The 26363-nt window shown below is 40.8% G+C and overlaps 1 protein-coding gene across 1 annotated transcript in view; it reads left to right on the top strand.

Annotated features, from left to right (window-relative positions):
* Positions 1 to 3039: 3039 nt before the first annotated feature.
* LOC121280922 (NEDD4 family-interacting protein 1) overlaps positions 3040 to 26363 on the top strand; it is a 63742-nt gene continuing 40418 nt past the window's right edge. The window contains exons 1-2 of the mRNA XM_041193343.1: positions 3040 to 3243; positions 10697 to 10787. Of these exons, the coding sequence (XP_041049277.1) occupies positions 3214 to 3243; positions 10697 to 10787 (121 nt within the window). The 5' untranslated portion in view covers positions 3040 to 3213. The remainder of the gene's footprint in view (positions 3244 to 10696; positions 10788 to 26363) is intronic.

Raw genomic sequence — 26363 nt, forward strand, 5'->3', positions numbered from 1 at the left:
ATTGTAAATCATATTGAACGCTGTGCAATCATCAATTAACATCCCTACTTTTGAGCTCAGGATGGACGGAAGGTCATTGATGAAGCTTCTGAAGATGGCTGGGCCTAGGACATTGTCCAAGGGAAATCCTGTAGCAATATCCTGAGGCTGAGATGATTGGCCTCTAATAACCATAAACACCTTCCCTTGTGCTAGGTACGACTCCTGCCAGTGTAGATTTATCCCCTAATTCCCAATAATGTCAATTTTATTAAGGTTTTTTTAATCACATTTAGTCAAATGCTGCCTTGATTTCAAAGGCAGTCACTCTTACCTCACCTCTGGAATTCAGTCCTTTTGCTTATGTACCAACCAAGAGAGGGAGGTCTTGTGACATAGTGGTAGTTTCCCTACCTCTAGGTCAGAAGCTCTGGATTCAAGACTTGATGGCCATAAAGGTGTGTACATGATGTGGCCAAACAGGTTGATTATCAGCCTGTAAATGAGAATGAGGCTGGGGAAATAATAATGGGGAAGTGGCAGAGGAGTTGAATAAATAAAAACAAAATACTGCAGATGCTGGAAATCTGAAACAAAAACAAAAATTGCTGGAAAAACTCAGCAGGTCTGACAGCATCTGTGGAAAGGAAGACAGTTAACATTTCGAGTCCATATGACTCTAAAGAGGAGTAAGAAATGTGGTGAAATATAAGTTGTTTAAGGGGGTGGGACAGATGGAGCTGGATAGAGGGCCAGTGATACCCTATCCAGCTCCACCCTTCCCATCCCCCTTAAACAGCTTATATTTCACCACGTTTCTTATTCCTCTTTAGTTCTGATGAAGAGTCATATGGATGCGAATTGTTAACTCTGTCTTCCTTTCCACAGATGCTGTAAGACCTGGTGAGCTGAATAAATACTTTGCTTCAATGTTCACGGTAGAAGACACTAATAGCATTGTAAAAATACTAAATAAACATGGGACAAAAGGGGGTGAGAAAATAAATGTAATAACTATCACTACAGAAAAAGTACTAGGGAAATTAATGGGGCTGAAGGCTAATAAGTCCCCTGGACCTGATGGGTTGCATCCAAGGATATTAAAGGAAGTAGCTACAAAGATAGCGGATGCACTGGTAGTAATCTTCCAAGAATCCTTAGATTCTGGAAAAGCCCCAGAGGATTGGAGAAAGACCAATGTAACACCCTTATTCAAAAAGGGAGGAAGACAAAAAACATGTAACTATAGGCCAGTTAGCTTAACATCTGTCATTGGGAAAATGTTGGAGTCTATTATGAAGGAAGTAATAGCAAAGCATTTAGAAATACATAATCTAATCAAGCAGAGTCAGCATGGCTTCATGAAGGGGAAATCATGCCTAACAAATTTATTAGAATTCTTTGAGGAGGTAACAAGCAGGATAGATAAAGGGGGACCAGTAGGTATAATATATTTGGATTTCCAAAAGGCGTTCGATAAGGTACCGCACATTAGGCTACTTAATAAGATAAGAGCTCATGATGTTTGCGGAAGTATATTCGCATGGATAGAGGATTGGCTAACTCATAGAAGACAGAGAGTTGGGATAAGGGGGACATTTTCTGGATGGCAACCTGTAACTACTGGAGTGCCACAGGGATTAGTGCTGGGCCTCAATTATTTACAATATTTATTAATGACTTAGATGAGGGAAGTGAATGTACTATGGCCAAGTTTGTGAATGACACAAAAATAGGTAGGAAGGCAAGTGGTGAGGATGACACAAGGAGTCTACAGAGGAATATAGACAGGTTAAGTGAGTGGGCAAAAACTTTGCACAAGGAATATAATGTGGGAAAATGTGAGATTATGCACTTTGGCAGGAAGAATAGAGGAGCTCGATATTATTTAAATGGAGAAAGACTGCAGAAGGCTGCAGCATTTGGGAGTCCTTGTGCATGAATCCCAAAAAGCTAACATACAAGTTCAGCAGGTAAAAGGGAAAGCAAATGGAATGTTGGCCTTTATTTCAAAGGGAGTGGAGTATAAAAATAGGGAAGTCTTGCTAAAACTAATACTAAAATACATGGCATTAGTTAGGCCACACCTAGAATACTGTGAACAATTTTGGTCCCATTATCTAAGGAAAGATATACTAGCATTGGAGGCAGTCCAGAGAAGATTCACTAGGTTGATCCTGGGTATGAAGGGATTTTCTCATGAGGAGAGATTGAATAGGTTGAGCCTGTACTCATTGGAGTTTAGAAGAATGAGAGGTGACTTTATTGAAACATATAAGATTCTTAGGGGGCTTGACAGGGTAGATGCTGCGAGATTGTTTCCCCTTGTGGGAGAGTCTAGGACCAGAATGCATTATCTCAAGGTAAGGGGGTGCCCATTTAAAACAGAGATGAGGAGGAATTCCTTCTCTGAGGGTAGTCTATCTGTGGAATTGTTTACCGCAGAGGGCTGTAGAGGCTGGGCTGTTAAATGTATTCAAGGCTGAGGTGGACAGATTTTTAATCAGTAAGGGAATCGAGGGTTATGGGGAAAAGGCAGGAAAGTGGAGTTGAGGGTTATCAGATCAGCCATGATCTCATTGAATGGAGCAGCAGACTCAATGGGCTGAATGGACCACTTCTGCTCCTATGTCTTTTGGTCTAAATCCTGCCAAATACACCTGATGGCAGATGGCCAAGAGTGGCAGAGTAACCTAGTCAGTCATACTGCAGAAAGCAATGGCACCCCACTGCAATACTTTACCAAGCAGAATCATGAACCACTCCAATGGAAGTCTGTGGTTCACTACGCCCTTTTAGTGCACGAAGGAGGAGGAGGACCGACCGACCAAGGCCGTCATAAGGTCTGGAGTGGAGCGTTCGAGATGGAACGCAAACTGAGGATAGGATGAATGGGATATTGCTGAATAAAATTTCTTGTTTCTCCCAAACTTGCAGTACCAGTGTTGTTTGGTAGAGGCTCCCACCATGCTCTCCCGCACTTGCAGTAGCGATGCTGCCGGGCTGGGCGGCGCTGTCTCCTGCCTCTCGCTCCCTGAATCTTGGGCACTCATATCCGGTGCGGCTGCGACGTGACCCATTTTGGCGATCGGACCGCAAAAAAATCCAGGGGGGAAAAAAAAATCCAGCGGCAGCTCCGCCGGCCCCGCTTCCCCCTTTTTCCCTCCCCCCCCTCCCTCTTTCTCTCTCTCCTCCCGGTAACCGCAGCAACTGGACTCGCTCGCACCCTGCGCCATGGCGGACAGCAGCAACCGGTATCAGGCGGTGAGTGGCCGCGCACTCGGCTCCCCGGGGAGGAAGGGAGGGAGGGGTCTGGGCAGCCCCGGGCAGGTGACGGGCTGCTCGGCTGGCGATAGCCAGGAAAGGCCGAGGCTTGGTGTTGTACTGCAGGCCTCAACCCCATTAAGATGGGCAGGGAGGAGAAGGCGAAAGTGTTTGCCTCGCTCCTGACCGTACTGACGGCAGGTCTGCGAGATGTGGCGCCGGATTTAATATCCCGCTATCCTCATATCCCGTTACCGGTATAAAATAATAGGTCTCAAAACCAACACCGTTTCGTCTTTTTTTAAAAAAAAAATAAAATGTGTTGCACGCGCGTAAGGAACGGGTTGGCGAATCGTATTGGGACGGCCTTGTGTGTTGAGCAACGCAGTGTTTGCGGAGACTGACCACCTTCATCATTGGAAGTGACCGCCACGCACCTTGCTTTGGAAATGACACCGGGACTGGATCCTCCTGAGGTCACTCTCTTGAAACGTAACCTCAGATCTTGAAGCGGGGCTTCAATCCACTCCACCCCCCCCCCCCCCCCCCCGCGGTCTCGGTGAAATGCTGAGAGCCCCACTTCATTTCTGTTGACAACCTTGGGTCAAAGGATTGCGGAAGCTGTCAAACATGATGGCAGTGTTGAGTGTGGCAGTGAGAGACAGCGTGACGGGAATTGCAAACTCCTTCCAGCACACGAACTGTTGCGTTCTTGGGAGCGACCTATTTGAAATTAGGTGACCAATTGGCACTCCTCAGTCGCAAATCTACCTTAACCTTTCCTGCTAATGTTGAAGGTCGATTTAATGCCCTCTGTCCCCCTAACGGAGGTTAATTAAAGACACGAGAAAAGGGGAATCCATTTTTTAAAAAAAAAGATACGCTGATCTCTAGATAGGGGGGCTGGTTCCCAAATAACACTTATTGACATTGTTTCTGATTTTAAAAAAGAAAACACTCTTAAAAGTGTGCCTGAGATGCAATATTTACTAGTGCCATAAATATTCAGCAGTACTATAAATACTTTACAGCTGATCAGATTGCCTATTGAGTGCGAGGATCAACCTTGAATTAGTGGCTGCTGGTCCTACTGAAAACTTATATTGAGGGAAAGCATCGGGATAGAGCAATGTAAGGGAGGTTATGTAACAATGTTAGTTTGTGACAGTAAAGGGTGGATACCAGATACCACATTCAAATGAAAACAATCCTGAACCCAATTGTACCTGTAAATATGCTCTTTGGCCTAAAATCACATTTGGTGACTGTACATAAATGTTTTATAGAAATACCTTGGGATGTTTTACCACATTAATGGTGCTATGTAAATTCAAGATGCCTGTGTACAACCAAAAATTGTCCTGAAACGATACATAAATGTTTTTTTATTGATATCTATTAATTCCCTCACCTACCATGTACTTAGCTGTATTAGCATGTCTCCATTCCTGCTGTAGAATTTCCATTTCTAAAAAAAAACTTTTGTATGTATTTTTAGAAAACAGTGCACATTAATTAAGCAGATGATGAAGTGAAATAAGGTATATAAAATATCTGAATTCTATCTTAGGCAGTTGTTGTGACTTGTAAATCTTAGTAGGCATGTTATTTTGAGGTTGAATAGAAAACGATATGATTTATTTTGGCTCCAGACATATAATTACTTGTGGACAAAATGCCTCAGCTGTGGTACTTGGCAAAATGGGACAACCCTGTCCTCTTTTAAAACATTTACATTTAAAATATTTAGTTTACTATTGACAGTGTTTACTCGGACAGTCTAATAATCTTCGGGAAGAATTCATTTCTGAGCACCATTCAAGGGGTTTTAGAACAGTAGACATTTAGGACAGTCAGCTTTTACATGGATAAAAAATTTATGTTTCCAAGGGAGAGATGGTAGGGAAAGAGTAGTCATATGATTCATTTAAGTGCTGCTGACTCTGCATCTTTGGTGCAAACTTGTGACTGGTTGTGTTCCTCTGAAACTGCTGCTGTTAAAGGCAAAATTGACTTGGGCATGATTCAGAGCAAAGAAGCTTCCTTTGTCAAAAGCCTGCTGGTAATATGCAAATTGCTGTGGTGGGAAAACTCCTGTATATTATTAAATACGATGAAATAAGTTGCATACGTTTTGGATTTTTGCCTTTCCTTAATATCATTTGGAATTAATGTTTAATCCTTAATCCTACTTTAGTTCCTATGTACTATACTTCAGAAAGGTAGATATATGCCTCTACCCTTGAGCTAATTACTTCCCCGAATCATTACTTCATTAGGGATCGGCCCTCTGCCTATATTGATAGGTAACCAACTTTCAAATTTATTGTTACATATGCAAGAATGTTCTAAGGGATTTAGCCTTCCCTTGAGGAGAGATCCATATTTCCACTTGCTGATTGTCCATGGTGTTTAAAAAAAACACATCTTTACATTTTGTTATGTAATTTGGTAGACCATCATTGTGTTTCTTTCAGCTGTAGTGATTGCCATCATGAGAAAGATTATGTTCTCATATCACATCAACTGAGAATTGTTTTGGAATGCATGCCATTGCTTTGAAAGATGATTCCATCTTTGAAAGAGGAATTTCATCCCCTCTGCTGAATCCAACATCTTATTGATTCCACTCTTTGGAAGTCCTTCCCTAGATTCCTCTGCCTTTCCTCCTTTAAGACAATTCTTAAAACTCATCTTCGTGCACGAGGTCTTAGTGATCTCTCCTAACCATCTGTCACTTGATGTCCATTTTTTCTTTGCCCCTCTTGTGATGCACGGATGTTTAATTGGTATTAAAGATGTCAAATAAATGCAAATTATTTTGGGTAGTGCATCCAGGGTAGTGTTAGGTAGAGAATCCAATATATTGACCCAGCGATAATGGTTCTATAGAGTGTTGAGTGGGAAGAATTCCCAAATGTCCTTGCTGAAAAGCCAGTTTGGCTGGTAAATCAGCAAAAGCACCTTTTGTTATTGTGGAGCTGCTGACTTGGATTTGGGCTGTTAAGTTTGCTATGGTTGTGGTTGGTTGCAACCTCCCATCACCAAGCAATTTGTCTTGAAACCAACTTGATCTGAGCAAACCCTGTGCACCTCACTGCTGCCCACCACCACTCCCCCCGCTCCACCCAGAAGAAGGTAGGTACTAATTGTTACCAAATAAGACAAGAACATTAGACACACAATGTCTTGTTATTTGTTCGTGATTTGAGATGGTTCAGCAAAAATAGTTTGACGACTCCAGGGCATTCCACTGTAACATTGTAAAGAAATTGGAAGGTGTAAATTTAATGCATGTGTGAGCAAAATCATCTCCATGATCTTTTTTTGCACACAATCTCCTGGTTGAGAACAGATGGCTTTATAATAAAGGGTAATGTATAGAAGCAGACTGTAATTTAAATAGATAGTATGGTTGTATAGGTTAATATTTAGGTTCGGATCCTTTTATTATTTACTCAATTGTGTTGTAAATAGAATACTGATAAGCTGTAGGATACAATTTATATTAATTGGTAGTGCTGACCATGACATGCATGGGTTGGGGCCGCTTGATGATGCTATATCATCTGTACACCCTTATATTTTACAATATGATGTTATATATCCAGTAAGCCACAGTTAATTGCCCCGCATGAAGCTGCTTGTGCAAGTTGTCAATCAAGTCATCAGAGGGAGACACTTGCCCCGAGGGGCAGTATTTCTTTGGTTGTGTGGTTGGTCAAATTTGCGTCATGGCAACCATAGTCTCCTGGAGCTTGCCTGACTTTTCCTGGAATTGGCCGTGGCTTATTTTATGTGCTTTTGCCTCTTGGAGAATTTAATATTGCTGGCAGCTTTATTACCCAAAAGCAGAACAATGTTTTCACTATAGTTACAAGTACAATTCTGCGAGTGCAGCTTTATTTACAGTAGTTGTATCTGCCCATTCTAGTTTTCTTAACATTTTCCCATACACATGTAAGGAAGGATTTGCATAATATTACGGACAGTGCAGCTAAGGTAACATTACAGCGAAACATTTTCAGATTCGGTCAATCTTCTGTATGAGTTACTGTATTTTTGGACTGACATTTTTATAATCCTTGAGTTAATTGCTGTGTATTAAATGGGTATTCAGAATGGAGTCTCTGATATTATTGCACGTGGACATTTCTCTTCATGAGAAAAGGGTTCCACTGATAAAACTTGCTGAAAAATTTTTACTGTCACTTTTCACATGAGCATACAATGAACAATTTTCAGTTGTCCGATCATCTCTCATCCTCTTGTGTACCGAATGACCTTTAAAATATCACTTACTGTACAGTTATGTCCCAGTGAATAATCTGGCTATATGTATGCTGTGTAAATGTATTGTAACAAGGAATAGGATATAAACAATATAGTTTGAATATTCATTAATCTTTTCATAATAATCTTTTCATAGATATTATCTTAAAACTAAAAAAAAGGCAGGATGTACTTCCTGGATTTGTTTCATGCCAGCTGCTACGACTAAGATAAAACACCCACTGGAATGGTACTGAATGCCCTTATTTTAACTCATCATTGTGCTGCGTTCTCTTAATCATTTAGTTGACATCTTTTTAAAGCAACATTGGATTGTTCCAAATAATTTAATGTGGGTCTGTCTAGGAAACTGCAAGATGATTACATCTGGCACCCTGGACAACTTTGGGGGCCTCCAGAATTGGCACAGGTTTACTTCTTTTTAAACAAATAACTTTACTTTATCAATGAAAAGCAAAAATGTACATTTTTGTTATGTGCGTATAAAATTTAAGTTGAACGAATCTGATTTTCATGTTTGTGGCAGAATTTATCCTTTCCAGAAAACTGAGACAAGACTGAGCAATCTGCTTGATTAGCTTCCTTGCTACTGGTCTTAATTCACCACTGGCTGCAGTATGTATTATCTGCAGGAAGCACTGTAGCTGCAGTATGTATTATCTGCAGGGTCCACTGCACAGTTTAATCAGCCCTCAAAGTCCCATGATCTCTACCACCAAGAAGAATGAAGAAAGAACTTCATGGGAGCACCATCACCTCCAATTTTCATTCCAAATTGCACATCATCCTGACATGGCTATATATTGCTATTTCTTCACTCTTGCTGGGTCAAAATTTTTGAATGTCTATCTCACATTGTGTGGAAGCAATCATCACCGTAGAGACTGTACTGTTTCACGAAGATCTGAAACAATTAGCTCAGGGTAATTGGGATTGTCAGTAAGTGCAACCTTGCCAGCATTGCCCACATCCTGAGAACCAATAAATAAAAATGCTTTAAAATATCTTACATCCAAGCTCCCAAAATAAGACTCCGCTGAATTTGTTGGTAGCCAAGAAATGGCCGGTTAATGTCTCTCTGCCCCCTGCCTTTCCCCATCTTTAGTAAAGCTGATGATCACAAGCATGTGCAGTCTCTGGTACCTTGTCGAAGTGGCCACTTTTGCAGTGTAAGCTTAGATTGTGACTTCCATCGACTATTTGTTTGATGTGCAGGATGTCGTAGCAGTCTGAAATCAGATGAAATTTGTAATTGTATTTTCTTCTTTCTCTAGCTTGGGGAGCTTAAGCTTCCACATATCTGTCTTGGATGAGACCAAATTTCTATTGTTTTCTTGTCAAAAATGACATTTAAGGAACATTTCCAAGAATAGTTCCCGTCTGAATAGACTTCCAAAATTCCTTGCTTAAAAATATGGCACAAATAGTACCTGCGTTTGTCAGACCAATTTTGTTGAAAATTTTAGACAGGTGGACTATAAGATCCACGCAAAGAAGAAAATAGGAACATCATTTAAAGAATTATAAACAAAAACAGAATTACCTGGAAAAACTCAGCAGGTCTGGCAGCATCGGCGGAGAAGAAAAGAGTTGACGTTTCGAGTCCTCATGACCCTTCGACAGAACTTGAGTTCGAGTCCAAGAAAGAGTTGAAACATAAGCTGGTTTAAGGTGTGTGTGTGGGGGGCGGAGAGAGAGAGAGAGAGAGGTGGGGGGTGGGGTGTGGTTGTAGGGACAAACAAGCAGTGATAGAAGCAGATCATCAAAAGATGTCAACGACAATAGTACAATAGAACACATAGATGTTAAAGTTAAAGTTGGTGATATTATCTAAACGAATGTGCTAATTAAGAATGGATGGTAGGGCACTCAAGTAGGGCACTCTAGTGGGGTTTTTTTTTATAATGGAAATAGATGGGAAAAGGAAAATCTTTATAATTTATTGGAAAAAAAAAGGAAGGGGGAAACAGAAAGGGGGTCTGTTTCCCCCTTCCTTTTTTTTCAATAAATTATAAAGATTTTCCTTTTCCCACCTATTTCCATTATATAAAAAAATAAAAAAAACCCCACTAGAGCTATACCTTGAGTGCCCTACCATACATTCTTAATTAGCACATTCGTTTAGATAATATCACCAACTTTAACTTTAACATCTATGTGTTCTATTGTACTATTGTCGTTGACATCTTTTGATGATCTGCTTCTATCACTGCTTGTTTGTCCCTACAACCACACCCCACCCCCACCTCTCTCTATCTCTCCGCCCCCCACACACGCACCTTAAACCAGCTTATATTTCAACTCTTTCTTGGACTCGAACTCAAGTTCTGTCGAAGGGTCATGAGGACTCGAAACGTCAACTCTTTTCTTCTCCGCCGATGCTGCCAGATCTGCTGAGTTTTTCCAGGTAATTCTGTTTTTGTTTTGGATTTCCAGCATCCGCAGTTTTTTTGTTTTTATTTAAAGAATTTTGCTTGTTTTATATTAAAAATCATCAGATGGCTTAATAGTTCAGTAAGTAGTTGAGCTATACAGACCTGGGAGACACCAGGTTTAATCCTAGCATTTGGAACAGAACCAGAATTGGCCTCAGCACCCTTGGTTGGGAGAGGAGAAAAATAAGCCATGGCTTCTGCTCCTGATCGCTATCTCGACACTTGTTCTGGCACGAGGAGAGACAACTCAACTGTGATCTCTTTCTCCCTCCCCACTCAGCATGAAGCTTCACATGAATGACAGAACACCAGTAGCCTCAATGGAGCTGAAACCCAGCAATGAATCAATGCCTTCAGGCATGGAAACAATAAGACAAATATTTTTCCTGTATATAAGTAGAATATCTGCACTGATTGACAAATCGATATTGCATTTCCTTTTGGGGATATGAGGGGGTAAATTTATTTTTGGATTGGCACAAGTAAACTGATAGGCTGAACGGCCTTCTGTACATTAAGATTACATGATTGTGGATGATTAGGGAGGTGAGAAAGAGATGATTCTGTGAATTGCATTGGAGGTAGGAGAGAGTCATGAAAACAGACTTCAGTCATGGAGCATTTTTGGGTTGTTTCCTGAAGTTTGCTTTTAAATTAATATTTCAGATTTCACATATCTGCTTTGATAACTGAGTTTTAATTTGTCTGGTCTTTTGTTGATACAGTTGCAGAATGAAGAAGAGCCATTGGAGGTGTCAGAATCTGGGGCTGAGGCTGCTCCTCCACCATATAGCAGCATTGCAATAGAGAGTGCAGGTATGTAGAACTGTGCAGTAACTAGAAGGAAAGTATTACTTCACAAAGGTACTTTCGCACATTCTCTGGCCATTTTACAGATGGGCATATGTTGTGGCTCACCAGCTTTTCCCCGAGATCCTGATTGATGAAGAGAAATGAGGTTAACTTGCATTTTGGAAAATATTTCATCAAAGTAAATTGGCAATAACCTTTTGTTGAGTTTTTTAAACTTACTTCTATCTTACCTTTGCATTTAACCCAGCAGTCACTTGAGCGTTTTTCTTTAAGGTCCACAAATTCCCACTAAATTGCTGTTCACCCAACATGCTTCCAAGTTAGCCAACATTGTAAATGGCTCTCCTCAGATGCTGACCCACTCACTGCCTTTCAAAATTACCATCACCATCCTCCCCAAAAAACTCAACCTTGATGCCTCTTTGCAAATTACCACACCAAACATATGTCTGCCTCCAAACTCCAAATACGACATCCCCTGTGAATTGACCATTGTGCGCTATCCCTCTGGTTGACTATTCTGTAACCTTTGACACAGTTGACCACAACCTATCTCCTCTAACACCTCTCTTCAATTGTCAGCTCTGTGCAACTGCTTTCACGTGGTTCCAAACCTGCCTATCCAATCATAACCAGGGCTTCTGCAGCAATGATTTCTCTTACTTTGGTTCATTTTTGGTGTTGATGTGCCTCATTTTGCTATTTTTTTCACAAGCTTGTAGTTATTTGCAGAGAGAATACTCTATACTCTACTTGCATTTCACAGTCAGTTTTCATGCTGTTTCTTCACTACTTTTCCAGCAAAAAAAAAAACCAGATAGTTGAACAATGAAACTTTATAGGAAATCTGCTTGCAGTAATAAAGAAGGAAAGGGTTTTGATAAATCAGGGTAAATAATTTTTATGGAAAAAGTTAATGGAGAAGGAATTATATTCTTGTCTGGAATTGGCTTCCTTTCAGTGACAAGATACCTTAATTTTAGCCATTGCAGCTGCTCTGCTTTGGTTCACTTATGTCAGGATTTTGAACCTTTTTAATTTCCACCTTGAGGGCAAGGATAATCCCAAACTGAAAGTTTTTTTTCCATGTCCAATCACTTCCAGGTCTTTGGTCATCCTTTGTAATCTCTCCTTCCCTGACTTGCATTCATTTCCATTTGTGAAACTACTTTTTTATGCACATAGACTATGTAAATGCAAGCTTTTTTGCAAATCCCTGACTTCATGTGAAATACACAACAATTGAGTGCTTTTCAAACTGAGGAGAAATGAATGCAGACCCATGTGCTGTGACTGAATCCAGTAGGTCCTTGGGGAGACAGGGTGGAAGTTCCCCATGGGCACACTGTAGATGGGTGACTTCTTGTGTAACCTGTGTAAAATTGTATGTTTTTTTATTGCTTTCAAGCTCAAAATGGAGATCAAAGCTTTTTCTACAGCCCTGAATGGCATCTTATCACCCTCGCCCAAATATGGAGTAATGTGGCTACTTGTAATAGATGATCAGTATTGTGAACTCCTTCATAAGCTGGATATTGGACTCTATCCTACCCCCAGTTTTTTGTTTTAAATTGATCACTTTGCACTGTTTGTGTTTGATTTTTCAGAGGTGAAACTGCTGAATTGGATTAGCTTGTGTTGCCATGAACTGTGTTGTAGTTTGATTTTTCAAAACCACATCTGTCAACAAAAGTTTTAAACTTAATCATAGTGGATAGGATTATTACCGTTTTAAGTAATGAAAGGCCTTTGCTTCAGATTCCTCACTTGCCTCATAGGTTAAAAAAAATCGTCACCCCAACATAATCCCTCTGCAATAAAAGCAAAATATTGCAGATGTTGGAAATCTAAAGTAAAAACAAAGTGCTGGAAAAACTCAGCAGGCCTGGCAGCATCTGGAGAAAGAAACAGAGTTAACATTTCAAGTCGAATATGACTTTTCTTTGTTCTGAAGTAGTCATATTTGACTTGAAACATTAACTCTGTTGATCTCTCTGCATCCTGAGTCATACGTGATGGGGAAGACAAGGAGAAAGAAAAAGCTGCTCATAGGATTTTTCTAAAGTTGCTGTGACGTGGATCACTAGGAATTGTGGAAGGACGATTGGATCACTGAACTCTCTGTTACTGTGGAAAGGTACCAGGCCTCCATTTCTAATGTTCTCTCAGCTTTAACAAGAATTGGGGAATGGTGGATCAGTCATGCAATCCCTCATAAAACTCAAACCATATATGACAGTCAACATTTCATGCGTTTGTAGCATTGATTGAAGCAGTTAACTAATGAGTAAACACTTGTTTCGCCCAAAATACATGTAGATCTTAATATAGCAACTATGTATTTAAGTATAATGAAAATGGAAAATGAATAGTGCTTTTTGGGTGATTTAAATGTGGCTGTCATAAGTGAGGGGGAGTCAATGTTTTAAGTACGTTTTGTATTCATGAAAATTAACAATGTTATCAGTGTTGAAGAATAGAACACTTGTTCTCTTGGCATTTAGCAACAAAGATTTCTGACTTCACAGAATCACAAAATTGGTACAGCACAGAAGGAGGCCATTCGTCTCATCGCATCTGCACAGGCTCTGTCAGAGCAGTTTACCTAGTGCTACTCCCCTGCCTTCTCCCCTGCACCTTCTCCCTTTTCAGATAATCCAGTGCCCACTTGAATGTCTGGATTGAACCTGCCTCCACAAGCTCAAGCAGTGCATTTTAGATCTTAACCATTTGTTGCGTGAAAAAGTTTTTTCTTCGTGTCACAATTGCTTCTTTTGCCGATTAGCTTAAATCTGTTCCCTCTTGTTTTCAGACCTTCCGTTGGTGGGAGCAGTTTTTCCGTCTGTCCAGACTCCTCATGATTTTATATACCACTAGCCTTCTTTCAGCTGTTTTTCTCCCCGGAAAATGGTCTCAACTTTTCCAATCTATCCATGTAACTGAAATTTCTCATAGCCAGGCCCATTTTTGTGAACCTTTTCTGCACTCTCCTTTTTTTATACTCTATGGCTCGATTAAGCCTAAGATGCTATATGCTTTAGGAACCGCGCCCTCAACCCATCTTGCCACCTTCAATGACTTATGCACATTTAACCCAGATCCTCTGCTCCTACATTCCTTTTAGAATTGAACCCTTTATTTTATATTGTGTCTCCACATTCTTCCTACCAAAACAAACCACTTCACACTTCTCTGCATTAAATTTCATCTTCCCACTTGTCCACCCATTCCACCAATCTTTTGAAGTTCTACACTATCCTCCTCTCAGTTTAGAATGCTTCCAAGTTTTGTATCATCTGCAAATTTTGAAATTGTGCCCTGTACACCAATGTCTAAGTCTATATATGAGGAAGAACAAGGGTCCTAACAACGATCCATGGGGAACTGCACTACAAACCTTCCTCCAGTCCGAAAAACATCCATTAACCACGACTGTCTGTTTCCTGTCACTCAGGCAATTTCATATCCATGTTGCCACTGTCTCTTTTATTGCATGAGTTATTGCCACAAGCCTGTTGTGCAGCACTTTATCAAATGCCTTTTGGAAGCCCATGTACACTACATTAACAGTAGTACCCTGCTGTTACCTAATCAAAAAACCCCAAGTTTGTGAAACACAATTTTCCAATAACAATTCCATGCTGGCTTTCCTTAATTAACTCTTATTTGCCTAAGTGGCTATCAATTTTGTCCCAAATTCATTTCCACAATGCTCCCCATCGCCATGGTTAAACTGACTGGCCCATAGTTGCTGGGCTTAACTTTATATCCTCTTTTGAACAAGGGCATAACATTTGCAATTGACGTGAAGTGAAAGTGACTGCCCTTGACATCAAGGCAGCATTTGCATCAGTATTGCATCAAAGAGCCCCAACAAAACTGGAATTAGTGGGAATCGGCAGTGGGAGGGAACCTTACTGCTGGTTGGAGTCATGCCGGGCACAAAGGAAGATAGCTGTGATTGTTGGAAGTCACTCATCTCAGTTCCAGGGCATCAATGCAACAGTCCCTCAGGGTAGTGTCCTCGGTCCAACCATATTCAGCTGCTTCATGAGTGACCGTCCTTCATAAGGTCAGAAGTGGGAATGTTCACAGATGATTGCACGATATTCAGCACCATTTGTGACTGCACAGATACTGAAGCAATCCATGTCCAAATGCAATAAGACCTGGACAATACCCAGGCTTAGGCTGACAAATGGCAAGTAACATTCGTGCCACACAAGTGCCAAGCAATGACCATCTCTAACAAGAGAGAATCTAATCATTACCCCATGACATTCAATGGCATTACTATCACTGAAACCCCCACTATCAACATCCGGTGGGGTTACCATTGACCAGAAACTGTACTGGACTAGCCATATGAATACTGTATCTACAAGAGCAGATCAGAGGCTAGGAATCCTGCGGCAAGTAACTCGCCTTCTGACTCCCCAAAGTCTGTCCACCATCTACAAGGCACAAGTCAGGAGCGTGATGGAATACTCTCCACTTGCCTGGATGAGTGCAGCTCCAACAAAACTCAAGAAACTCAACACCATCCAGGACAAAGCAGCCAGCTTGAATGGCACCCCAACTAAAAACATTCACTCCCTCCACCACCGATGCACAGCAGTGCAAATGGAAGGTAATTTAACCTTCAGTAACTCAACAAGACTCTCCAGACAGCACCTTCCAAATTCACATCCATTACCATCTAGAAGGTCAAGGGCAGCAGACACATGGGAACACCACAACCTGGAAGTTCCCCTCCAAACATGCACTGTCCTGACTTAGAAATAGATCGCCGCTCCTTCACGGTCGCTGGGTCAAAATCCTGGATCTTACTCCCTAACAGCACTGCGGGTGTATCTGTGCCATATGGGCTGAAGCGGTTCAAGAAGTCAGCTCAGCATCACCTCAGGGGCAATGAGGGATGGGCAATAAATGCTGGCCTAGCCAGTGACACCCACATCCCATGAATGAATATATTTTAAAAATTCTCCAGTCCTTTGGCACCACCCCTGAGTCTAAGGAAGATTGGAAAATTATGGCCAGTGTCTTCGCACCCTTGTTTGCTTCGCATTACAGACTGCCTATCCAATACCTCCTTGGGTATGGAAGGATCCAGAAACTTGGCAAAGCTCCCTGTCTTCCGTTCTAACCTTTCTCACCTAGTTCCTCCTGCTGCCACTACTTCAAGCCATCTTAGACAACTTGGTAATTAGGAATCTCTGTGAAGTAGAAATTGTTATGTAACTAGATGTGAGAAATAACATCCAGGTGCATGGCTGTATTATGCCTTTCTATTACTTGAGTAGGCTCTGTGTATACTTTTTGTTCAAAGGGGGTTTTGAAATTTAACATTGAAATTTGTATTGTTTTAAATTACCTTCCATATGCATTGGTTGCATGAAGATTACAGCAGACCTGTTGCAGAATTGTGTGATATTCTGTAACTGCACCTGATAATGTCAGTAATTTAACTCAATGTAATGGTACCTTCCTGGGAGCCATTGTATAAACAAGATTTATTAAAATTGAATTGTCGTTGAAAATATTTGCCTATTACATATATCAGCAATTTGAGGCGCCAATGCAAGTGTTTAAAAATTTGGCTATCTTTCCCATCTGTAGGTTTATTTTTATTCTAATTGCTGCATAAAAATAAGCTTCAGACAGCATTTTCCCAATAAATATTATATGAGGTTAATGGTGCTGGTAAGAGGTTGTGGTATTTAAACAACAACATTTCAAATGGGTTTGGGGCCAAATAAGCACTCTACTGCGCAATGATTTGATGTTTGGTAGAAAATTAGTTACAGAATGACTTTGCTGCCCTCTGAGCTACTAATTGAGGCATTTTATAATCTTATAGCCCATCAAAGTAAAACAATTTTGTATTTTTACTTAACAATTCAGTCCCTATAGAGAAAATAGTTCCATGGGACTATTATTAAACATGAATTTAAAACTGCTTCTGTAGACCATGGCGTAGTGGTAACATCACTGGACTAGTAATTCAGAGACACAGGCTAATACTCTGGGGACATGGGTTCAAATCCCACCACGGTACCTTGTGGGATTTGAATTCAGTGGTCAATTCTGGAATATAAAGCCAGTCTCAGTAATGGCAACCATAAAACTATCATCGATTGTTGTAAAAACCCATCTGGCTCACTAATGTCCTTTAGAGAAGGAAATCTGCCATTCTCACCTGCTTTGGCCTACATGTGACTCCAGACCCATAAGCAATGTGGTTGACTCTTAAGCACCCTCTGAAATGACCTGGCAAGGTCAATTTGAGGGTAGTTAGGGATGGGCAACAAATGCTGGCCTTGCCAGCGTTACCCACATCCCATGAAAGAATTAAGAAAAATTGTTTTTTGACTACTTTGCACTGAACCAAGTTTGGTAACTATTTTTGTTAACTTATGTAGCGACAGTTTCCTGTGCCAAAAATAATTTGAAATGTTGTAAATTAAAGATGATATATGTGTAAAGGAATTAGGGTCTTGTTGTATATTCAAGACCATTAACAAATGATTGCTGAACCGATATATTGCAAGTGATGCAGTCAGTTTTGTAAATATACTTTCCTCTCATAGAGAAGCCTTAGTTCCTTTTTCCTCCGAGCTCCCTCTCTGCGCACCCCCCCCCCCCCCGCCACCGGTATTTGGTTTATACTGTAGAATAGCTTCTGTGGTTAAATAATTATTTAAGATCATACCACATTTACAGTTAATGCAAACAAAAGTCTAATATTCGGTAGTTTAAAGAAATTTTAAGCTTTTGAAATGGGAAGCTTCACTTTTGAAATCCTATTCCTCTTCTCTCCTGAAGTCAGTGACTTGTGCTGGGATTCAATTCCATGTGTAACTGCAGCTCTCCAATACTTCACTCAAATGGCTGTTTGCCCTGAGTCGAGACAGTGAATGTCAACAGTCTATTCAAACGGTTATGGCTATGCAGGCAGGCCTAAACCTGTACTCAACAAACGTCTACACCAATGCACTTTGCAAAACCACTTCTAGGTAGTGTGATCCCCTCTAATTTTCCTTTCTACTTAATTGCCAAGCATGGTTTTTGTGTGCTCTTAATGCCCGAATGTGACCATGAATTCAACTCAGGCCAATAATTATTTAGTTTGAATAGTTTTGTATTACTCTGGGTGCTGCATTTACCCACTGAACTACGCAGAAACCTGTAAAAGTGTTAAATTTTTGTAACACATGAACAGAAGGAACATGTTTTGACATGTCCCGTGTGCATCTATTAGACCTAGGAACTGTAGCTCTGGTGAAATTGAGACACGGCTCACTATAAATTAAGTGGCTATGTTCTAGTTTGTCCATTTGACTTTTGTATTTTCCACTAACTCTAAAATTTGGCAGAGTACCAAAACCTGTGTTTCCATGTGACATCCCTTAGCACCTCATTGGCCCAGAATATTATTTGGGCACATTTTAGTGACAGTTAAGGGATATGACAATGTAGTGGTTATGTAACTGGACTAGTGATTCACAGGCCTGGAATAATAATCCAAGAATGAGAGTTACAAACTCCAGCATGGCAATTTTGAATATTTCATTTCAGTTTTAAAATAAATCTGTCAATAAAAGACCATCAATAAAGGTGACAATGGATGCTGGTGGATTGTTGTAAACAACCAACTGGTTTGCTAATGCTCTTCAGGGGACGAAACCTGATGTCCTTATCTGGTCTGGCTTATATGTGATTCCAGTCCTGTACCAATAAGGCTGATTCTTAAGTGCCCTTTGAAGCGGACAAGCAAGATAGTCAGTTGTATCAAACTGCTACAAAGAAGACCTGGCATCACCACCTCAGGGTTGCTAGAGATGGGCCATAAAGTCAGGTCTTGCCAGCTACACTCACACCCAGACAATGAATGAACAACTATCAGTGGAAATAGGCTTAGCCAAAGCTTAGAATGAACATTGGAGCTGGTACTAACTTGAACTTTTGAAGGTGCCACCCTGGAGTTGTGATCACCTGTCCTAATGCATAACATTGCCCAAAAGCAGTGTAATTTTCCATAGTGATGGTGAAATCTCTGGTTACCAACAGAAAGTAACTGTTGAAGCCAGTGTGCTGCATCGAAGGGAGAGAGAAGTTATTCTTGTAATTTTGCCTTGGTGAGAATGAAGAGAACTCTGATGAAGAGGCTGGTTTGGCTTCAGCTTGACAGGAAAATATCATAGAATGGTTACAACATGAAGGAGGCCATTCAGCCTGTTGTGCCTGTGCTGGCTTTCTGAAGCAGCTACTCAGCTAGTCCCACTCCCCTGCCTTTTCCCTGTAGATATGCAGTTTTTTTCTCTTCTGATAATTACCCAATTCCCTTTTGAAAACCTCAATTGAATCTCTGCTACACTCCTATGGAGTGCATTCCATATCCTAACCATTTTCTAGGTAAAAAAGTTTTTCTTGTCGCCATTCCTCCTTTGGCAATCACCTTAAATCTGTGTCCTCTGGTTCTCGATCCTCTCAGCAATGGGAACAGTTTCTCTCTATCTACTCTCCAGACCCTATCTCCTCTCATCCTTTTCTAAAGAGAGCAGCCCAGTTTTACCAATTTGGAATGATTCTCGTAAATCTTTTCTGCACCCTCTCCAGTGTCTTCATGTTTTTCCTAAATAGTGATGCTTGGAATTGGATACACTACTCCAGTTGAGGCCAAACCAGTGTTCTTAAAGGTTCACCATAACTTTCTTTTTTTGTACCCTATCTCTCTGTTTATAATACTGAGGATCTAGTTTGCCTAATTAATTGCTTTCTCAACCTGTCCTGCCACCTTCAACAATTTGGGCACATATACCCTTCAAGGTCTCTCTGCTTTGCATCCCTTTTAGAATTGTATCCTTTATATTGCCCCTCTTCATTTCTTCCTACCAAAAGGAATCACTTCATTTCTCTGCATTAAATTTCATCTGCCACTTGTCATCTGTCAAGCCCGTCTATGACAACTTAAATCTATCATTATACTCCTCTCAGTTCATAGAGTTCACAATATTTCCAAGTTTTGTGTCATCTGCATATTTTGAAGTTGTGCCCTATACACCTAAGTCTAGGTCATTAATGTAGATCATGAAAAGCAGCAATCCTAATATTGACCCTGGAGAATCCCATCACCTTCTAGCCCAGAAAAATAACCATTCACCACTACTGTTTGCTGTCACTCAGCCAACTTTGAATATACATGCAGCTACTGTCCCATTTATTCCATTTGCAGCATTGTACTAAGCAAGGAAAGAACGACATTAGTTCCTGAATGTAAAACAGTGGGGAAATGGGAATTATTTAAAGGCAATGTAAAATGGGGACTTGTGACTGCATATAGTGATCAGTCTTGAATTTTATATCTTTGCTTACAATGGAGTTAATACAAATTAAAATAGTGTGCACCGTACATGAAAATAAAACTTAATTGCTAGTAGGGATAGGATTTTAAAGAGTGGCTTTTGCAACTTGTTTGGCCATTGAAATGAATTTGATAAATGGAGAGAAGCAACAGTGATTTTATTTCTATGCAATGCATATGACAGGAAAATATTTAATGGCTGATGAATAATTCAGAATGCTTCATTGTGCTTTTGAGTAGTTCCTGAAAGGTTTTTATAGATGTTCTACGTTGTGATGTGACTGGGGAGGAAAAATAACTGTTACACAGCACAAATGTTACATCATGATTAAAAAGGGCTAAAAATGTAAATGCAAGAAATTTGAAATAAAAATTAGAAATTCTGAGATAGAGAAACTGGTAACTGCTGAGATCCTTCATCAGAGTAATATGGTCAGGATAGAGAAGTTCCTTTGAGCCTCACCATAACAGCGAGGGAAGAACAGGTAGAATTCAAGAATCTTTGCTTTCCATTAATTGCCTTTTTGTTCACTTGTTCTTCAGCTTGTGTTGGTATTAGAAAAGCCTGTTGAGTATAATGCAAATAAGATAAATTCACCTGCTCATGCATAGAGTTTTTTTTTTCAAAAGCTTTTACACTGAGAGGTAGGGTGCTATTGTAAACTTTAGGAGCAAGTTTTAGCAAGGTTCATGGGCTGAATTCCTTTGACAGAATTCTGTAATTTCGTGCTAATTAAAGTGCGCACATTTAATGGTATTTTAAAAACATATTTCAGATGCGTAGTTAGACAGGAAGCAGCACAGATACATCAAACAGGTATCTGGACTTTGTGTACCTTAGTGCACGAAAAGACAGAATTACCCCTGTGGGAAGTAAAGTCACAACATTATAGCCCTGATTCGCAAATTATGAGATTGTGGCAGAAAATAGGCAAATATTAGTAATTTGAGACATAACATATGGTAAGTGTAAAAGGCTTGGGAGGAACATTTGACTTTGAACCTTATTGGTACCAATGACTTGGTGGGGGAAGATGGAAGAGGACGGGGTCTTGCAGGCAGAATTTAGGGAGCTAGGAAAGATATGAGCAAGCTGGACCTCAGAGGTAGTAACCTCTGCATTACTCCTGGGGTCATGCATTAGTGAGTTTAGAAATAGGAGATTAGAGAACGTGAATATGTGGTGGAGAGATGAAGATGATGCAGGAGGGTATGCTAGAGATTCCCGGGGCTTCGGGGCCAGTTCTGAAAGAGTTGGGATATGTACAGGCCGGAAAGGATGCACCTGAACATAGCTGGGGCCAATGTCCTTGTGGGGCAGTTTCTTTTGGAGAGTTCTATTGGAGAGGGTTAAAACTAACTTGGTGGGGAATGGAAACAGGGATGTAACGGAGGGGAAAAACAAGGTGCACAAAGATTTGTGAGATACATATAGCACTAGAATAAAAATAGGCATTCAGTTGGATCAGAGTATGAGGAAATGCAATAAGCTCTAAAGTAGTTTTTTGTTGTATGTATGGAATTTGGCAAATAAGGTTGGTGAGCTGCAGGAGTGGGTAACCATGTGGGAGGATGATGATGTGGCAATGCAATGAACCTGGCGCACACAAGGGCAGAACTGGGTACTAAACATTCCTGGATACACGGTGTTCAGGAAAGATAGGGAAGCAAAGAGAGGAGGAGGGGTAGCTGTGATGATTAAGGATAATATTACAATGCTGGCGAGAGAGGATATTCTGGAGGGGTCAAGGATAGAATCTATTTGATTAGAGCTAAGAAATCATAGAGGTACCATTATATTACTGAGTATTCTATGAGCCTCCAGTTAGTGGGAAAGATACAGAGGAACAAACTTGTTAGGAAATTAGGTGCAAAAACTAGAGAGGAGTTATAATGGGAGACTTCAATTATCCTAGTATAGACTGTAACAGTGTAAAGGACAGAGAGTGGAGCAGAGTTTGTGTTCAGGAAAATTTTCTATATCTGCCTATTTCCAGTCAAACATAGAAGGTGGCATTATTTAATCTGTTTCTAGGAAATGAGGTGGAACAAGTGGATCAAGTGTCAGTTGGGTTACATTTAAGAGATAGTGATTAGGTTAGCTATGGAAAAGAACCAAACACCAATCCAGAGTAAAAATAATTAATTGGGGGAAGATTATAAATTTATAAAAAGATGGTAACAGAAGGTGTAGGGTGGATTAGGGACCAAAAAGGGATTTATGCAAGGAGGCAGGGGTCATGGCTAAGGTACTTAAGAATACTTTGTGTTTTTCTGTACCAAGGAGGATGATGCTACCCAAGTTATAGTGAATTAATTTGTAGTTGAGCTGCTGGATGGGCTAAAAATTGATAAAGGGGGTATTATAGCAAGTCTGGGTGTACTTAAAAGTTGATATGTCACCAGGACTGGATGAAGGGGAGATGGTGGCATAGTGGTAATGTCACTCAACTGGTAATCCAGAGACCCAGACTAATGCTCTGGGGACATGGGTTCAAATCCCACCATGGCAGCTAGTGGAATTTGAATTCAGTTAATAAATCTGGAATTGAAAGCTAGTCTTAGTGATGGTGATCATGAAACTATTATCGATTGTTGTAAAAACCCGTCTGGTTCACTAATGTCCCTTATGGAAGGAAATGCCATCCTTACCCTTTTATAAGTTTATAATCTTCCCCCAATTAATTATTTTTACTCTGGTTGCTTTTTTGTTCTTATCTGTAGCTAACCTAAACTTTCTGGCCTACATGTGACTCCAGATCCACAGCAATGTGGTTGACTTTTAACTACCCCCTGAAAGCAAGGTCAGTTCAAGAGCAATTAGGGATGGGCAACAAATACTGGCCTTGCCAGCGGCACTCACATTCCATGAAAGGATAAAGGAAAAAAAAGCTGCATTTGGAGATTACTGAGGGAAGTGAGGCTGGAAATTGCCGAGGCACTGGTTTGCGACCTTCCTTAAATACAGGGATGGTGCGAGAGAAATAGAGAATTGTAAATGTTTCACTCCTGTTCGAAGGATAAGCCCAGCAACCACAGGCCAGCGAAATAAAGTCCAGTGGTGGGAAAGCTTTTAGAAACACTGATCCAGGACCAAATTAACAGTCAATTGGACAAATGTGGATTACTTAAGGAAAGCCAGTTTGGATTTGCTATAGACAAATTGTTTAACTAACTTGATTAAGTTTTTGATGAAGTAACAGGATTGATGAGAGTGATGCAGTTAATGCACACTGACTTCCAAAAGGCATTTGATAAAATGCTACGTAACAGACTCAGCAAACTTGAAGCCTATGGAATGGACATGGCAGCATGGATACAAAAATTGGCTGAGTAAAAAAGAAACAATAGTAGTGAACAGTTGTTTTTCAAACTAGAAGAAGGAATATAGCTGAGTTCCCCATGGATCGGTATTAGTACCACTGCTTTTCGTGATCTACCTTAATGAGCTAGATTTGGGTGTGCGGGGTGCAATTTCAAATTTTCCAGATGAGACAAACCTCAGAAGCTTATGAGCTGCAATAGAGATAGTGGTAGACCTCAAGAGGAAATAGACAGGCTGGTGGATTGGGCAGACACAGCAGATGAAATTTAATGCAGAGAAGTATGGAGTGATTCATTTTACGAACTTAGGAATATGCCAAATATGAGGAGAAGTAGGCCATTCGACCCCTCGAGCCTGCTCGGTCATTCCATAAGATCATGACTGATCTGTTTGTGTTTCAAGTTCTACATTCCCATCTACCTCCGATAACCTTAGATTCTTGATAGGCAAGGGAATCCATCTACCTCTGCCTTAAAAATATTCAGTGACCTTTTTTTAGTTCCAAAGTCGCCCAAACTTCTGAGTGAAAAAATATCTTCTCATTTCTGTCTTAAATGAGCGACCCTCTATTTTAACACAGTGCCCCCTAGTTCTGGACTTGCCCAAAAGAGGAAACATCCTTTCCATGTCCATCTTGTCAGGACCCCATTCAGGATTTATATACCTCAATCAAGCCACCCCTCACTCTAAACTCCAGTGGAAACAAGCCCAGACTGTCCAGCCTTTCCTCATCGGACAACCTGCTTTTTCCAGGTATCAGTCTAATAAACCTCTTCTGAACCATCTTCAACGCGTTTACGTCCTTACCTAAGGACACCAAAACTGAACAGTATCCGAGATGTGGCCTCACCAATGCCCCGTATGCCTCAAGCATAAACATCCTTTTATGTTCAGTTCATCTCATAATAAAGGATAGCATTCCATAAGCCTCCTTGATTACATGCTGTACTTGCATACTAACTTTTCGTGACTCATGCACGAGAACACCTCTGCACCTCTGAATTCTGCAGTCGTTCTGCATTTAAGTAACACTCTGCTTTTTTATTCCTCCTGCCAAAGTGAACAACTTTACATTCTCCCAAATTATACTCCGTCTGTCAGATTTTTGCACATTCACTCAACTTATCTACATATGTCTGCAAACTCCTTATGTCTTCTTCACAACATACTTTCTTACCTATCTTTGTGTTGCCCGCAAATGTAGCTACCATGCCTTCACTCCCTTCATCTAAGTCACTGATGTAAATTGTAAAACGCTGAGGCCCCTGTGGGACCCCACGAGTCACATCCTGCCAATCAGACAAAGGCCCATTGATGCATACTCTGTTTTCTGCCAGCCAGCCAATCTTTACCCAGGCTAATATGTTACCCCCTATGCCATGAGCTTTTATTTTCCACAATAACCTTTGATGTGGCACCTTACCAAATGCCTTCTGGAAATCCAAGTACAGTATGTCTACAGGCTCCCCTTTATTCACAGCACCCTACTCCTTCAAAGAACTCTAATAAATTGGTTAAGCACGATTTCCCTTTCACAAAACCATGCTGACTGTTCCTGATTACCTTGTATTTTTCTAAGTGCTCAGCTATAACTTCTTTAATGATTGACTCTTGACACCTTTCGCATGACAGGCATTAAGCTAACTAGCCTTTAGGTTCCAGTTTTCAGCCTCCTTTCTTGAATAGAGGGGTTAAATTCGCTATTTCCTTATTTTGGTAGGAAGAACAAGGACGCAATATAAAATAAAGAATAAAATTCTAAAAGGAGAGCAAAGCAGAGGAACCTGGGCATAGATATGCACAAATCGTTGAAGGTGGCAGGGCATGTTGAGAAAGTAGTTAATGAAGAATACAGGATCCTAGGCTTTATAAATAGAGGCAGTTGACCCTGCAAAATGTTGTCCTCATTGTCACCTGAGGAGTTGAGCCAAAATTTTGGAGAGCTGTCCCTCAGAGCAGTCAATCAACAGCTTAATTGGCTGAAAGATATGATTCGGTGAGTGTGACATTGACCCAGACTCATCCATCATTATTCAGGTGTGTAGGTCCTGTCCCACCGGCAAATAAGATCCATCAGAAGTGATGGCACAATGGGGTACAGTTTGGAGGGACTCTTCCTGGGGGCCCTGAACATTGACTGCGGACCACAGGAAGTTTCATGGCATTAGGTCAGTCATGGGCAAGGAAACATCCTGATTTCCCCTACCACCCTCCCTCAACTGAATAATCACTAACTCACCATGCTGAGCACCATGTGGAAGAAGCACCGAGGGTCGCAAGGGTACAGTGTACTCTGGGTGAAGCACTTCATTGTCCAGCGCGAAATCTGGCTCAATAGCACCACTACTGACTGAACTTGCTGAGTTTTGAAGGATATATCTCCCAGAAAGGCCTGTGGCAGGTGGTGAGAGAACAGACGAGGAGAAACCTACTTGACCTTGTGTTCGCCAACCTACCTGTTGCAGGTGCAACTGTCCATGACATAGGTAGGAGTGACCACTGCACAATCATTCTGGAGAGTAAGTCCTGTCTTCACAATGAGGATACCACTCCCCTTCGTGTTTTGTGGCACTACCACTGTACTAAATGATTGAGATTCAGAACAGATCTAACAGCTCAAAAGTGGGCATCCATGATGTGTTGTGACAATTAACAGCAGCCCACAATTGTAATCAACTCACAATCTAGAACCTTGTGGCTCAGCATTTCCCTTACTCTACCATTACCATCAAACTGGGGGACCAACCCTGATTCAGTGGGTGTTGGATAGCATGCCAGGAGCACAGACATACCTAGAAAACATTTGCCATCCTGGTGAAACTATATCACAGGATTGCATGCATACTAAAACAGCAGTAGAAGCTTGTCACAGACAGGACTAAGCAATCCC

The sequence above is a fragment of the Carcharodon carcharias genome, chromosome 8 (assembly GCF_017639515.1).
Source record: "Carcharodon carcharias isolate sCarCar2 chromosome 8, sCarCar2.pri, whole genome shotgun sequence".
NCBI lineage: Eukaryota > Metazoa > Chordata > Chondrichthyes > Lamniformes > Lamnidae > Carcharodon > Carcharodon carcharias.